The sequence below is a fragment of the Myotis myotis genome, unplaced genomic scaffold, assembly GCF_014108235.1.
Source record: "Myotis myotis isolate mMyoMyo1 unplaced genomic scaffold, mMyoMyo1.p scaffold_m19_p_3, whole genome shotgun sequence".
NCBI classification, from domain to species: Eukaryota; Metazoa; Chordata; class Mammalia; order Chiroptera; family Vespertilionidae; genus Myotis; species Myotis myotis.
The window spans coordinates 11,463,724-11,480,664 of NW_023416335.1; the positions used below are offsets into that span (position 1 = coordinate 11,463,724).

At 38.1% G+C, this 16,941-nt stretch overlaps 1 protein-coding gene across 2 annotated transcripts in view; it reads left to right on the forward strand.

Moving 5' to 3' along the window:
* Positions 1-16,941, forward strand: part of MSR1 (macrophage scavenger receptor 1) — a 67,279-nt gene that overhangs the window by 39,293 nt on the left and 11,045 nt on the right. Inside the window, exon 9 of one of the 2 annotated variants that reach the window (XM_036300125.1) lies at positions 2,313-3,735. The exons of the other annotated variant lie outside the window; for it this stretch is intronic. Within the exon in view, the coding sequence (XP_036156018.1) occupies positions 2,313-2,314 (2 nt within the window). The 3' untranslated portion in view covers positions 2,315-3,735. Of the gene's footprint in view, positions 1-2,312; positions 3,736-16,941 lie in introns of those variants that run through there. 2 annotated transcript variants of the gene reach the window in all.

Consider the following 16,941-nt stretch of genomic DNA (forward strand, 5'->3'; position numbering starts at 1 on the left):
GGGCTTGAGGCAGTGCTGAGGAAGAGCTTCAGCTCTGATCCGTGGAGCGTCTGTGGAAGTCAGCCCCCGTTTTCTACAGTCACACTGTGCTAATTGGAGTAAAACAAGTAGATTAAAATTGTACAACACGTTGAATCTCATTACCCATTTGTGTTTTGGTTTTGTGATGAGCACAATTTTCTAAAAATTCCATGTAGAAAATTGTTCAATTTTCAAGCCAATTCCTATCCGTTGAAGGAACAATTACAGCCACCTTACCTGTTACCTGAGCTAACAGAAATATTAATATAGGAATCTGGACAATCTAAGAACCCTGACAGACTAACTCTCAGGTGGCTGGGGGTTTTGTGTTTTGTTTTATTTAACTAAAAATGTGAAAGGTGGTATTCTATGTAAGAGTCCTTCAAAACTACAAAAGAAGAGATTTCACAAAAGGAATCTCTGTTCGATGGAGGCTAACCTCATATTGCAATGTAGAGAATCTGTAAATTGGGCCTTCCAAACTAATATTAGACGAGATGTCTTCCATATGCCATAGGCAATCATTGCCTTCGCCAAATCTACACAGATATAATAAAAGGATTATGGAAAGGAATAAGGAATCCCTACTTCTCAGAATTCACGGATTGCTCCCATGTATTCCCAATAGGAGCTACTTGCGATGTGTGTGTATATGTCTGTGGGAATAGCTGGTACACATACACATGGATCATAATCTTTACCCATGTCAGTAGTATATATGACTACATTTTTACTCTCAGTGGCTACACATTATTCCATTGTACAGCTATACAACAATTACTATAATATGTTATTCAATCCACTAGTCATGAGCACTTGAAGATTTTTGCTTGCTTTGATTTGGGTTTAATAAACTATGCTACATAGAGCATTCTCATACATGATTTTGTGGGAATATTTTTAATAGAGAATTTTCCAGAAGTAGACTCAATACACAGATTATGACAAATCCTTTAACATACAAACAGAGCTAGCTAGCACTTTTCCATAATAATTTTAATTTAAAAATTCAGTACCAGTTTCTCTGCATTAACAAAAGTAATTATTTTAACCTAATTCTGTGTGTAGATGCCACCTTTAGACAATTTAGAATCATTATTGTGAATGCCAGGCATTAAAGTATGTGTAACAATATGGCCTTTCCATCAATGTTGCATTTTTGATCTCTTTGCCCTTGAATTAAGTAACACTAGCATTGTGTGTCTCCTCACAGTGCTTTAGTGTTATTCAATAATTATTGGTGGTGTTATTATATTAAGATAGTGAAAACATTAGTATATCTTTTTTCCTTTGATCACTTTGATCTACTGTATACTTTCTTCCACATTTTCCCCTTTCTCCTTGTCATCCATTTATTTTCAGTTGAGCTCCTTGTATAACTCATTCTTCCCTATCTTTATGTTTTTCTCTATCATTATCTCTACCTTTGTCTTTGGTTCTTTTTTATATCCTTTTCTCCTTTCCTTGAGACTTTCTCTGAGCTACTTAACTATGACTGGTTAATCTTGGCAAATACAGGACTTCTTTATTTTGTAGTCTGTAAATCAAACACATTCACACAGTGTTCTTTCTGTTGCCTCCGGTTATCAAATGCTTTTTAGATGTGTTCAGAAATGTTTTCAATTTTAGATATTTTCCTGGATGTTTGAAGTTCATGTGCATTCTTTCTTTGAGAAAGCATTAAGAGAGATATTTCTGTGTATAAGTATATATAGCCTTCAGACTCCACAGAGAGTATATAACTCTATGATGTTTCAAAAAGAAAGAATCATATACACAAACATCTATACAGTATGTTCTGCTTTTCACTTAAAGTTAATATGGCAGTCATCTGCCCATGTCAGTACATATGGCTCTACCTTTTTGTTCTCAATGGCTATACATCATTCCATTGTACAGCTGTACCATAATTATCATAATATTCAATCCACTAGCCATGAACACTTGAAGATTTTGTTTGCTTTGAATTGGCTTTAATAAACAATGCTACATACAGCATTCTTATACATGATCTTGTGGGAATATTTTTTAATAGAGAGAATTTTCCAGAAGTAGAATCAATAGTTCAAAAATGACATGCATTTTGCAATTTGATGGATTCTTGAAAATGGCTCCTAAAAGATTGTACCAATTTATTCTATATGAAAGTGCCTGATTCCCCACATCTTCAATTAATTCTGATATATAAAAATGTATATTAAATTATTTTAATATACAGTCTTATGTTTTTTCAGGCATGATTTAAATATAATACAAATAATAATTGATTTCCTCTTTTATATACGTGTCAGGACCGGTATCACTCCCTGATCATATTAGGGCAGGACCCTTTTAAGATCAGGTGGGTTGACGGGACACCTTCTGCTACCATCTCCTTAAAAGGCCCTTCACCTCTGGACAAGTCACCACTACAGCTGACTCCAAGATCCCTTTGTGGCTCCTCCAAACGACTTTGGTTCCCGCGTGGTGCCCAGCTTCCTCACGGCTTCCTCTCCTGGTCCTGGGTGCTGTTTGGGCCTCTTTTATGAGCATAAGCTCATACCTCTCCCCACTCTAGTATCCCACCATCGCTAGCATCCCCTAGTATCCCTAACTGGTATCCCTTCCATTGTACTGACTGGCATGTTTTCCAACCGGCCCTCAGCGCCAGGCAAGGAATCCTCTGCCACCCACTCATCAAGTGCTTGCCGAACCAATTTAGCCCATTGGGTTCTAAGAGAAATCCCGTGGGTATGGACTAAATGTGGGTTCTTTACTTTCAAAAACATGCCTCAGCCAGTAATAGGGATAACATAAAAGAAAATCCATTCATTCATTCATTCATTCATTCATTCATTCATTCATTCAACGTATGTTTATCCTATACCTCCTGGAGCTGAACTTCACAGCTAATAAGTTTGCTGTTGTAGCTGGCCTTACTCAGCTAATTATTCCTGAAAGACATAGACATGTAAATAGGCAATTATAAAATACAGTGGAACTGTATTGGAGGAAGAACAGGGCTCTATCGGAGTTTAGAGGAGATCAGGATTTTTTAATTCCTTAGGATATTAAAAAGATAAATTGATTTTGATTTGCTTAGTGTACCTTCTTGTCTTCTTACCAAATTACAGCATTTTTTTTTCAAGTTTTATAGTGAGGTAACAGTTCATTCAACACATTTGAATAAAAACCAAAACTTGTTTTCTTAAATTACCTGGCCATTTCAAGTAAGAATTTTTTTGTCATTAAAAAATAATGCTGATAATTTTTTTTTTTAATTCTAAAAAGCTCTTTATATCTTGTGCTATAAATATCCAATATAGATCCTGGAGAAAAGAAATATTTCAGTAGAACTGGAAATATTTTGTGTAGGTGAAAAAAGGGCTAAAAATGAGAAAGGAGAAAAGGTTAGAAAAGGATGATCAAGAAAAAAGAATAGGAAATATGTGAGATTCCATGTCATTCTTGACTCTCTATTAACAGGTCACATTTTCACAACTCCTCCTTCCTTCAAGATTTAACACATAGTCCCAGGATTCACAGCATTAGGATCTAGAATTCTGAGTAGTGTGCCTGTATGTATCTCACCACTTCCACTCCCTTCCCTGTGAAATGGACGTCTGGACACCTACCTCACAGGGTTGTTGTGAGGATCACATGAGACACTGTGTGTGTGTAGGTGCTCTATATAATGATAAAGTGCTTTAAATACATAAGGTATAGTTCACAGTGTTCTCTTCTGAACTGATTGCTATTCCTTGTTGGTATAATGTAGACATCTCAAATCTGTAATTAGAAGGAGTGAAAGCAAAATGAAAATTCAAGAAGCCAAAGAAATGTCATGGACAGAAAGAGAGATGCTAAAAAATAAGATAAGATTTCACATTAGATAGAGCAATGCAGGTGTGACCAGATCACAAATCAAGGAGTTTGAGCCAAGCAGAAGACCATAAATTATAAATAAAAACAGCAACTAACCTGAGTGCATGCAGGGGGCCAGAGGCTGTCAGTAGAGGTCAGAAAAAAAATGTCAGGCTCATAAAACAATAGTCCAGGCTCTGAAAGACAAAGCATGAGCTCAAGACACTGCTGATGAGGAAGCTGCTGAAGTGTTGAAATAAATCAGGGTTGTCAGTGGTGCTCTGAGTCTGGGCCTACATGACACCAAAGTCTCAGAGGGTAGGAGTGGGAGAAGGAAGACGAGGGGAGAAATTCGCCAATTGTCAGGATAGTCCTAAATATTACTACTAGCCAGTTAGTACAAACATCTGAAACTAGTTGGATCTCTTTGTCCATGCTTTAATTGGACAGGACCTCCTCCCCTGCTCTGCACTGGGGAGCAGGTAGAGCCCAGGCAGCCTATTTACTAGCCAGCAGGCCTTGGTCCATATTGGCCACAGAATGGCTCAGATCCCAGAGATCCCGGGAGACAATCCCAGGGGGTTCCATTCATAAGTTATCTGACACCTCCAACTACAAATAGATTCTTAGTGTGTGTAATACTCACCTGAATCTTCCAAATTAAGGGAGAAGGGCTTCTCTTTTTCAGACAAAAATAGATGCTAAATGCCCAGTTCAAATGCACAAATTATACCAACTTTAACAATGTCTAATGAAAAGAAAGCAAATCTGAACCAAGCTCTAATGCTAGTCACATGGTTTGTCTGCTATGTTCTCACCCTGACTTGGAAGGCTATGTGTTTCAGGCAAGCAGAAGAATTCCTGCCATAAAATTAAACACTGTGTGAGGCTCTGTCCTAAACATACCTATTACTAAGATGTGGGTTGATAGTATGTTTTGCTGTGCTTCACTCATGCCCATGAGACTATAACTGGGATGTGATTTTGGATTATCTTATTTTGAAACTCATACAATGATATGAATCATCAACTTGTCTTTCACTTGATGTCTACTGAGGACTCAATTCAAACATAAATGAATTCTGGTCTTTCTCAAAGTATTCAAGTGACCAAAGTAAACCTTCTTCTCCAATCACTAAATAATTATAATAATGAGCATTTAGAGAACATTTGCTGTGCACCAGGAGCTTTTGGTACATTATCTCACTTAACCCTCAGAAGGGTGTTTGAGGTAAGTACTATTATTATTCCCATTTTATAGATTAGCAGCTGAAGCTTCCACTGCTAATAAGTGGAAGGGCAGAAACTCAAAGCCAAGTCTATCAATCTCCAAAGTCCCTGTTTGTCACTACGACTCCATTCAACACTCCCACACTGGTTTTATGTATCTTTTAATGTCAATACCACACATGTATTATGGAGGGTATGGAGAGAGGAAGGAGGAAGAGAGACAGGTTTGTCATGAGTGTAGTTTTCCAGAATGGGCTTAATAATTTGAAGACCTGAAGGGGATAAAAATTCATACAGCATGACTTCCATTAGGTCCACTTCCAACAAGCACCCTCAGTGAATCTTTATTTGTGTATGTTTCCATCTTCATCTACTCCTCCACCCATTGTCTGCAGTTTCTCCCCCAAGAATATTACCGAGAAATACAGTCTCCTGGGATGCGCACAGAGCTTCCATTGTCAGCAGTGAGAGTTACTTATGTGCTGGGGAAGGAGCCACCTGTTACTATTCTATATTTCAGTTACTGGCTCAATTTTAACATTTTCCAATATAATTTGGCTGCTTTGATGTCCCTGTTTTATTGAGTCTCCTTTCCATCTCCTCACTTTTCTCAGTAGCCACAGTTATGACTTAGCACAGCAGAGTGTACCTGAATAGCAATGGCGCCAGGTCACTCAGACAGGTGCTGCCCATTCTCCACAGTGATGGAATGTTTAAAGCTTTATGTGATTCCACAGATTGTTGCTAAACACATAAGTGTTCCATTAGCACAATAGACGCGTTTCCGGATGGTGTGTGTAACTAATCCGTTTTGTAAGGGGAAATAGAGATTTCAATCAGTAACAGATCCAGCAGTTAGCACTTGTCCTGTTTAGTCCTTAGCCCGGCTGAATCTCACAGCGGCTCTCAACAGAGCCACTTAGAAGGGGGAAATTCATTCCAGCTCCAGCCAGGTCTTTTACACCAGCAAAATCTGAAATTCATCCAGTTATGTGCCGGGATGCAGTTGGAGTAGAGAGATCCAATATGCTACTTCCCATTCCTCCACAACCTCAGAGGACCAGCGGGTCTCCTGCCCTTCAGAGAACGGGGTCCTGCTTCCGATTCTGCATAAACATGTCTCAGACTAGCACAGGGTCATTCAGTTCATTCCAAGTAAAGCACAACCTGCATAGAGGTTCACAGCCTATCACTCGCCCCCTCACCCTGGCCTCTGGAAATGCACTGCCCTGCAACATGAATCTTAAGAACAAATTCCCTAGAACAACACGGTTACTTCTTTGCACATGAAGTGTCCAATAAACACCACCCACCTGTGGACTCCTGACCCTTTCCTGGGGTGCTACAGTTATCCCCATTCCTGGTTCCCCAAAATTCTTAACTTCCGGCTTCATCCCTTGCAAAGTAAAGTAGGAGCATCCCAGCGACCTTTCAGATGCTCATTCCAGGGAACTATTTAGATCAGTGGTTCTCAACCTTCCTAATGCCACGACCCTTTAATACAGTTCCTCATGTTGTGGTGACCCCCAACCATAAAATTATTTTCGTTGCTACTTCATAACTGTAATTTTGCTACTGTTACAAATCGTAATGTAAATATCTGATATGCAGGATGTATTTTCATTGTTACAAATTGAACATAATTAAAGCATAGTGATTAATCACAAAAACAATATGTAATTATATATGTGTTTTCCGATGGTCTTAGGCGACCCCTGTGAAAGGGTCATTCAACCCCCAAAGGGGTCGCGACCCACAGGTTGGCGACCCACAGGTTGAGAACCGCTGATTTAAAGGAATCCTCATGTGAATCTGTAGCAAAAGGAAAAACACCGGCATTTTTAATGATGTTTTGCATAATTTAAACATTTTATTTTTAAAATAAAAATTGCTATGCTTCTTGCTATGCTTCTTTACACACCTACCCTTGTCTGGGAAATAATGCCACCTCTTTTCCTTCCAAAGAATTCTTCTTCTTTCTGCTTGGATCCTGAGTTTTTCCTTGACTAACAATTTTAGTGTCTAAAGAAGGGCACACTCATTGTCCTATCAGATGAGGTAAATGCCAAGTGATAGGATAGACAGGAACACCTCTTCTGAATCTCAGGGTGCAGGCAAAAGGACCCTGAAAACATGGATTAACCTCGTTGTGTTGTCCAATAATATTTAGTAATACTCCTGCTAATTGCTATTGGACAGCAATATACTAGGTGAATTTTTCCATAATGTGAAAGACTTAGAACTAAGTAACCATTCTATGTTCTAGTATTGTTCTAGCAGCTATTCGCAGGCTATGGAGATCATCTAAATGACCTCTACAGCTTTTGTCATATGCAGATGGCTGGAATTACCAGTAACATTCAGAAATTCTGATTTTAGAGATTTAGGTTGTGGTCAGATATACTTAATTTCCAAAATCTCTCCTTAGGATTCCGAAGGGCAAAGTCATTAAGAAACTGTTTTTAATGTCTGATTCTTTTGTGCTGCTATCACCCATCCCAATCATTAGGCCAGAAATCTAATTTATATTATTAATAACAATAACGCTTATAACACAGAGGGTAACCCCTGTGTGCCAGATACTTTGTATACCTCCTTCACTTAAACTTCACAGAAAACTATCACTTAGTTTTACCCATGCGGATTTAGTCAGTTGAGCAACCTGTGCAAAATCACACACCTAATACTATATATGTGGCGGGTCTGCAGTTTGAATCTTGGTTAATCTGATTTTAAATTATATCTCTTGGTTCAGTATCGTATTTCACCATAGCCTAACTTTCCCTCTCAAGCCTCTTCAAAGTACATTTGTGAACTAAAGCAATTCTCACAAAAGTCCTGAGAGGGAATTATAGGAGGTATCATAAGAATGAAAGAAATAAAAGTGAAAAAAAAAGGCAAAATAGTATGGCCAGAGTCATACGGGAAGTTTGTCGCTCAGCTGGGACTTGGGCCCCGGTCTCCTGATTCTAGTCTAGAGAAGCATGCCATTTTCTGATAAGGAGCCTGCCCCTTCTCTGAAGAATAAACCCTGAGACCCTCCCTTTTGAAATAAAGTAGTAGCTCAACCTCACTAAGAACCCACAGGTTGAGAAATTCCATATTTTACAGGTTTTATTTTTCCTTCTGTTATTACCCAAAACAAGATATGTCATCCATGTTTTCTTTTGAGTTTCTAAGAGTATCTAAAAAAAAAAAAAAAACAGTCAAGATTTAAGCTAAGCAAATGGAAGCGATGTTTGCTGGAGCATTCTTTGCTGAATTTCTGTTGGGTTTTTGAGGCATCAAGTGATCTGTCCTTAAATACCTCTGGGCACAGCTGCTAGACACAAGTTATGGCCTCTCCTGTCCAATGCAGAGGTAATAAAGACCACGCACACTATTGTCTTCTCACAATTCCAATAAGTCAACCTGGTAACAGCTCGCAGAACTCTGGACAGTTACGAGCATAAACAAAACATAGCGCACAGTGCCGAGGAGAGTAGGTACTGTCTTTTCATTTACTTTCCAGTCCAATTCAACGTACAAACACTGAGTTCCTTTGGAAAATTATTTTCTCTTCATAAAAAGTCAGAAAATCTGTACTGAGTAGTCAGTCCTGCCAAGAACCGGACAGATTTAATGTTAGTGGGCCAAATTGGGACATTTTTCTCCACAAGATCCACAGCTCAAATCCCCTACAGTCTATGCTTTCACAGGTTCCTACAATCACTTTCAGAATTAAACGTAATGAATAATTCTATCACTACCATTTACATAGTACTTTACAGTTTAAAATACAGTTTTATACATATCGTCATATTTGAAACCTCAATCTTAGGAAGTAGGCGTTATGTTTGTTTTTATAAATGAGCAAATGAAACCACAAAGAGTTAGGTCACTTACATCTCAACAGCTTATAAAGAGGAACATGAATTCTTCCATGAGGTCTAGCTGAGGCCGACGGTTTCAGAAATCAGAAAGAATAATGATGTAATTTATGCTTTTTTATGATGTGGGTTTTCTAAATTAGCATTGTTTCACATATTGATGGATGGCTTGATTATTTTTATGACCTAGGGTTTTAAGTGGAGAGCAAAAATTTAAATACCCTACAAATGAGTAAATAAAATTCCCCTTTATAAAGTTTTCAATATTTTCCTCCGTAACTCCAGAAACTAAGACTCACTTAGAAATGACATATTACAAATAATAAGATTGATTTAAAATTATGGCAAATATTCCAGTAAATGAACACTGTCCCTTGAAGAAAGCAATGCGCTTTTTGAAATGCAGACCTTTTGATTTCATTGGCATTTTGAAAATCCAGTGGTAGGAGCAGCTTATAGCTCATGACACTCCGAGGAGAACTTACACCAATGACCATGCTCTGCTTTTCTGGTCTCCCTCGATCTTTCAGTTTTGTTTGTTTTCCACACATAAGCTTATTCTTAAACATCACATTCCTATGAGAATCTGTCCAACTAGAGAGGTCTTCTTAAACACCAAGTTCTTCTTTCATCTTAAATATTTACCACTTTTTTTAGTAATATTTTGAAGTCCTATCTGATGATTCAATTCAAAAACTGACAAATTAATATTGAAAATAATAGCCCTCTGCTATGTTTGAACTGTCATACATTGAAGTAATACACTCTTATTCATGATTAAGTTCGATTTACTCAGTGTCATGAGTTTAGTACAGTTTAATTTGAAGCCACAAATTCTCAAACTTTCGTTTAGTTATTCAGCAGTTGAACTATGGGTGTTCAGTATAATCATGGCTGACTTTGCTAACTAATTTGCAGTGTAACCAAAATATGTACTACCCAGCTATTCTGCAGTCTCAACTCTTAGGGGTCAGTTTGTGCTTTAATATTGAAATGAAAGTGTTTGAGCACCAGCCTCATGCTCTAAAGCAATTTGAGTGATTTCCTGTCTAAAATAGTTTGATGAAAACATAGAAAACTTATATTCCTCCATATATCCTCATTCAAATCCCTGCCACCTATGTGACAGTGGGTGTATTCGTGCTTCTAAAAACTCATGGGCACCTAAAACCTCAGAATGTGACCTTCTTTGGAAAGAGGGTTTTGCAGATACAGTTAAGTTAATATGAAGTCACTTGGATTCAGGTGAGCCCTAAATCTAATGACTGACATCTTTATAAAAGAAGGACACACAGAGACACAGTGATGATCCTGTGAAGACAGAGGCCGAGATTGGAGAGTTGCAATTGCAAACCGAGAAGCCACTAGGAGCTGGGAAACGGCAAGGAAGGATATGATTTCAGACTCTGGCCTCCAGCACTGTGAGAGAATGCATTTCTGTTGTTTTAAGCCGCACAACTGTGAGCATTTGTTACCACAGCCCTAGTTCCTCCGTTTTATTCTGTCCTAGGATTTCCAGAATGTTTGTCTCTCTTAACATCCAGAGTCAGATTCAAAATCTGTTACTTTCCTTTTCCAGAGAAATGTAACTTGTTTCTCCAAACCTCTGATATCTGGGTTGTGGCTTTCATAGCTAAGTCGCTCATTCAGATAATGATCTTAAAAAGAAAAATCAGCCGAAACTGGTTTGGCTCAGTGGATAGAGCGTCGGCCTGCGGACTGAGGGGTCCCAGGTTCGATTCCGGTCAGGGGCATGTACCTGGGTTGCGGGCATATCCCCAGTGGGAGATGTGCAGGAGGCAGCTGATTGATGTTTCTCTCTCATCGATGTTTCTAACTCTCTATTTCTTGCCATATTGCAAGGACGTCCAGGTCAACCTGCAACCATTGTTTTAAATGCCTGTTGCTTTTGGAGCTCAAATATAAAAATTACCATTGTAATATATTTAACTCTAAATCCCAATTTAAATAAATGATATAAAAAGGACCACAAGGTTAACAATATCATTATTGAAAATGAATTCCACTCCTCAAGTCATTTTTAACCTCAGTTCTTCACCCAAGCAGCAGTGATAGACACATGCAAAAAGCCCCAGAATTCACATTCTTACCAACTTCTCTTTTCAAATTAGAATGTTATCTGTCTAATAGAGGTTAGCAGATCCCTAATAACCTTTTCCTAACTTATAAGGAGAGCCCTACCTTTATAATTTATTTAGGGTTCATGTATGACTCTATCAACATCTCTGTGAATGTGTTGTCTTCTTTAAATAAAATATATTTCACACATAAAGGAAAGAAGGAGGAACATTCATAACAAATAGCTAATAAATAGTCATTTACCTGGGTTTTAGAGATACTGAAATTTTACCACACAAACTGTAGGTATTTTTTTTTTAAGATACATAATTTTAACTCACATAGTTGAAGCTCTAGTTATGCCTGCCTCCCTTGCTTTTCCAAGATAAAATGTTATCTTGGAGTTCATATGTTTCTTTCCATTCAGGTTTTCATACATTTACTACATATGTATGTATGCATAAACAATAGATGGTTTTGTGTTGTGCATTATCTTACATAAATAGAATTATCTGTCATTCTGGCATTGTTCTTTCCCCTCAATTTTATGAATTTCAGCTTTGAGTCATAGACCTGTTATAATAGTAAGCATTAATGAATATCCAGTCACTACTTATGTTATCAAATTAATCTTAGTTTTTTGGTGTTTTTTTTTAAATATATTTTATTGATTTTTTACTGAGAGGAAGGGAGAGAGATAGAGAGTTAGAAACATCGATGAGAGAGAAACATTGATCAGCTGCCTCCTGCACACCTCCCACTGGGGATGTGCCCACAACCCAGGTACATGCCCTTGACCGGAATCGAACCTGGGACCCTTCAGTCCTCAGGCTGACGCTCTATCCACCGAGCCAAACCGGTTTCGGCTAATCTTAGTGTTTAAAATAATATAATTATATACAATTAGACAAAGATTACATATTCAATTTCTGTCCCAGAATTACTGTTAATATGCTTAGATACTTTCTTCCAGTCTTTTTATATATAAATATTTTGCATAATTGAAATAAATTTTAAATATTAATATAGTCATTTAATATTATATCATCATCTTTTCCCCCATTCTACATGATCTTTTTGAGAGTTGTGCTTAATGTTTCCAAACTATCCATCTACTGTATAACTGTCTCCCTATTTTGAGATATTTAATATATTTCTGTTTTACTTCCCCTTTAAAAATAAATCTGCAATAATAAAATAAAAATAACCCCTGAACTTGTTAACTTTTATTATATTTGGTGTAATTTCCTCAGATTAAGTTATAAACCATTTTATAAAATATCTGCTCTATTACATATTTTTATTTGGTATCATATGGTCATAGAAATATGAATGTACTATTTAAATAAATATTGTATATATTGTTTTTTAATATATTGTTTTTATTTTATATACAGACTTTAGAAATTATCATACTACATTCTTCCCTCCAGATCTAGGAAGTAGGAATAGTAAGATTGCCTTTAACAAGTTAAATTGCAATGAATCAGAGCAGAGATAAATGTCAAATCACCTCACTTGATTGAATGTATTAACATATATAAAGGAAAATGTGTTAACCAAAGCGCTTGCTGTCCAGTCCCAGAGGCAAAATCTCACTGCTATGTCTCATTGTAAATTAATAAATTAATTAAACGAAGAATTCACTTATTGTAGTTTGACTTCCTATAAAGATTGCCCATGGGGAGAAAATGGCCTTGTCAAGCAGATACAAATATTTCAGTTTTTGAGGCAATTACATTTCTCTTTATAAATTGAATTGACATTTAGTCCCAAGATTCTGTTTAACATTAGTCTGCCACTGAGAGATAAATCCTCTAACCCTACAAAATCAGGTTTTGGAATACGTAAGGCTTTTGATCAGACCTTCCCACCAGACCCTCCTGCCTTGGGGACTTCCAGTAGACAGCCATGTCGTTTTTCTCCATAAAAAAACCTCATGATTAATTCAGTTAAATCAATCTTTTCCTTCACAATTTCCCTTATTGCTTCTACATATAGAGACTATATTCCCTCTAGAGACTTGTAAAATACTAAATTTTATTGCTTCTATTGTTTGATATTTTAAGCATTTACCAATTTAATTCATTCAGTTAATGCAGTTTGCATATCAAGAAGAGCTCACCATTCATTCATTCATTCATCCATTCATATCATAACTCTTTATCAACTAACTACTAAGTGAAAATCTAGACTTTGTCAGGTGCTAAAAAGATAATGGCAAGGATTTCTGTCTAGTATAAAATAAACTAGTTTACAGTGTTTTGATAGGTCAGCTGTGCTGTGGGAGTTAGAAGTTGGAATCTTGTCCAAACTGGGGGGTTGAGGGGAGAATTGAGAGTGTAGAAATGGGAGGTTTGTGTGTGGGGGGGAGGGGAAGGTACAGGGAGGTGGTGAGGGGGGATTGAGGGAACATAACAGAAAGGGACAAAAGCTCCAGAAATTAAGGAGAATAAGGCTTATTTGGGCAAATTGAAAAAATATATATACATATATACACACACACACACACACACACACACACACACACACACACACACACACACACATATATATATATATATATATATATATATATATATATATATATGTATGTATATATATGCCTAATACACAAACTGTCCCCACAGGAGTTTGACCAGGAGACCGATCACTTGCTATGACATGTGCTGACCACCAGGGGGTGGCTCGGAATGAAGGGAGGCCCCAGTTGGCAACCAGAAGGCCTTGATCAACCCTGATCGCCAGCCAGGCCTAGGGACCATACCCCTGTACAAATTTTGTGCAACAAGCCTCTAGTTATATTATAAAATAAAAAAGCAGAAGTGAGGGGCTGAAAGGTTATCAAAGGGTTCTATTAGAGAGGAAAGCAGAGATGAATCATAACCTTTATTATTTCAGGGATCACTTGGCAGGAGTATCCCTACTGAAATCTTTGTCTATTGTGTTTTTAACTATAAGAGGGGTTGCCAAACTTTTTTATAAAGGGCCAAAAAGGGCCAGATAGCAAATAAGCCAGAAGGTCTCTGTCACAGCTATTCAACTGTGCTGTTTTAGCCTGAAAGGAGTCCTAAACAACATATAAATGGGTATGGTGCATTCCAATAAAACTTTATTAGTATAGCAGACAACAGGCTGAAATTGGCCCATGGGCCATAATTTATTCTTCACTGTAGAGAAGACTTTCTTCAAAATAATAGATAATCATGTTTGTAAGTAACAAAGATCAAATAAACTTACATCTGAAACCATGGGGTAGGTTTTGTCTCTTTACAGAAGCTTATCCTAGTTGATTAAGAACTCCTCTTTGAGGAGCATACTCATTAAACAGGGAATTAGTAAAAAAAAAAATTAATGAATAAGGTGATTAATATCACATACAACATATTTATTCCAATGCTTTCACCAGAAAATGATAACCTCAAAATTTTCAAATCTTGTAAAAATAAAAACTTTGCACTTGTATACCATTTTAAAGAATGCACTATTTCTTCCAACTTTCATAATGATCTCAAAAATACATGAATCTTGAAGGCAGGATTTGTATATTATTCAAATTTTTCCAGGAACCCATTAAAATGCCTGGTACAGAAAAATTATGTGAAGACACATTTAACTAAGAGCAAATATCATTTTCCCTTTTAAGCAGCTGAAAAATTTGGTCTTAGGTTAAATGTTCCAATAAGGCCCATAAACAAACAATGTCAGAGGCAGAACAAGTGTCTAGTAACCTGCCTCCTGGATTTTAATTTCAGTTACACTCTACAGTCACAGATATGAAAAAGAACACAGGGCTAAATAGGCAGTATAATTAATATTGCATAAATACACAAAGATTATTAAAATGACTTTTATGGAATGAACTTACTGTCTTTGCTCAAAACTCCCCTTCAACTAGGAAATGCCTCTGACCCTCACTCCAGAAATACCATGTAAATACAAGTGACACTGTCTTTGGCCCAAGCTATTAAGACTATAGATGGGCAATATAACTCAAACTAAATCAGAGGAGGACTTCCCTGGACATTTAGAACTGTCACTGAGAAGGAGACTGTAAAATAGAAACCTGGGCATTATTAACACACGTTTTAATATGTGGACTGGGGAACAGAGATATCTGTATTGCAACAAAAGAAAAGAATGAAGCAATTTACAGAGAGGCTTTTGTATAAAACTTGGAGAGAGATTATTGAGCAGAGTCGAGTTAGTGCAGCTGTTCTAGATGCCTACATATATATATTCTTATCCCTGGGATCATAGGAAATCCTGTGGTTCCTACATACATTATCATTTCCACTTTGGTTTGTGTTTCTGTTTTTAGCCAATTACCAAGTATGACTAAATACAAAGAGTCATTAAAGGGACACATGGTCAGTATTTATCTGTGTTTACCTGATTTGAATCTGGAGAAAATCTACATTGAAAAAAAACAAAAAACAAACATTACTCTTTTCTGAAATCTTTAGATGCAAGGTAAATATTCCCCAGTGGAGAAAATCTGTCTGACTAAATATGTTAGCTTGATAGCAAAGAAACCATAGCCATTATTTACATCCATATAATGAGCTGGCTAAATTCTAAGGAAATTCTGACCTGCAGTCTGACAAAGAAAATGCTGATTGTGGATGTTCAGAATGACAAAATGGACTTTTCTCCATCAGCAAAGCAGAGTAGTTGAAAGAGCCTGTTGGCCTGCCACTTTTCTCTGTATTAGTGCATAGATGATCAAGGATTGGCAAAATATGGTAACACTTCTGTAATTGATTTATAATTGAAAAATATTTAGTTGACAGATAGGCATCCCAAACATATTTAGCCCAAAAATATTCATTAGAGGACTTACGCCCCTTCAAAATCACACAAGCATAGGGAATTTGGAAGTAATATGCAGCCATTCTATCTACACTAATAAAAGACAAACATGCAAATTGACCATACCTTTGCTATGCCTTAAGCCACGCCCACCAGCCAATCAGAACAACTATATGCAAATTAACCCAACCAAGATGGCGGCCGACAGCCACAGAGCTGGGGCAAGCAGGCGGCTTGGTTGTCCCAATGATGGAGGAAGCCAAGCTTCCCAACTGCCACGTTGGCTCATAGCTCCACTCAAAGCAACAAAGTTTCAATTATAGAAGGTAAATAAACCCCAGATACCTGCTTTCAGCCTGCTGTGGCCACGGAGCTGGAGCAAGCAGTAGTGGGTTGCCCCTGGCGATGGAGGAAGCCAAGCTTCCCTCCTGCCGCTCCTCTCAAGGCTACAAAGTTTCAATTATAGAAGGTAAATAAATCCCAGAAGAAGAAAAAAAGGAGAGGCTGGGAGCTTCCATCGCTGGGGGGGGGGGGGGGGGGCCCACGGGGGGGCTTGGCCAGCCTGAAAACGGCCCTCAGCCCCTCACCCAGACTGGCCAGGCACCCAGGTGGGGACCCCCACCCTAAAGGGGGTGTGACCAGCTGCAAACACCCATCAGTCCCTCACCCAGGCTGGCCAGGCACCACAGCAGGACCCCCACCCTGATCCGGGACACCCTTCATGGCAAACCAGCTGGCCCCCACCCATGCACCAGGCCTCTATCCTATATAATAAAAGGGTAATATGCAAAGTGACCCTAACAGCAGAAAGACTGGGAATGACTGGTCACTATGACACACACTGAACACCAGGGGGCAGATGCTCAATGCAGGAGCTGCCCCCTGGTAGTCAGTTCACTCCCACAGGGGGAGTTCTGCTCAGCCACAAGCCAGGCTGATGGCTGCCAGTACAGCGATGGTGGTGGGAGCCTCTCCTGCCTCCTCAGCAGCGCTAAGGATGTTTGACTGCAGCTTAGGCCTGCTCCCCGCTGGCAAGTGGACATCTCCCAAGGGCTGCTGGGCTGCCAGAGGGATGTCTGACTGCCAG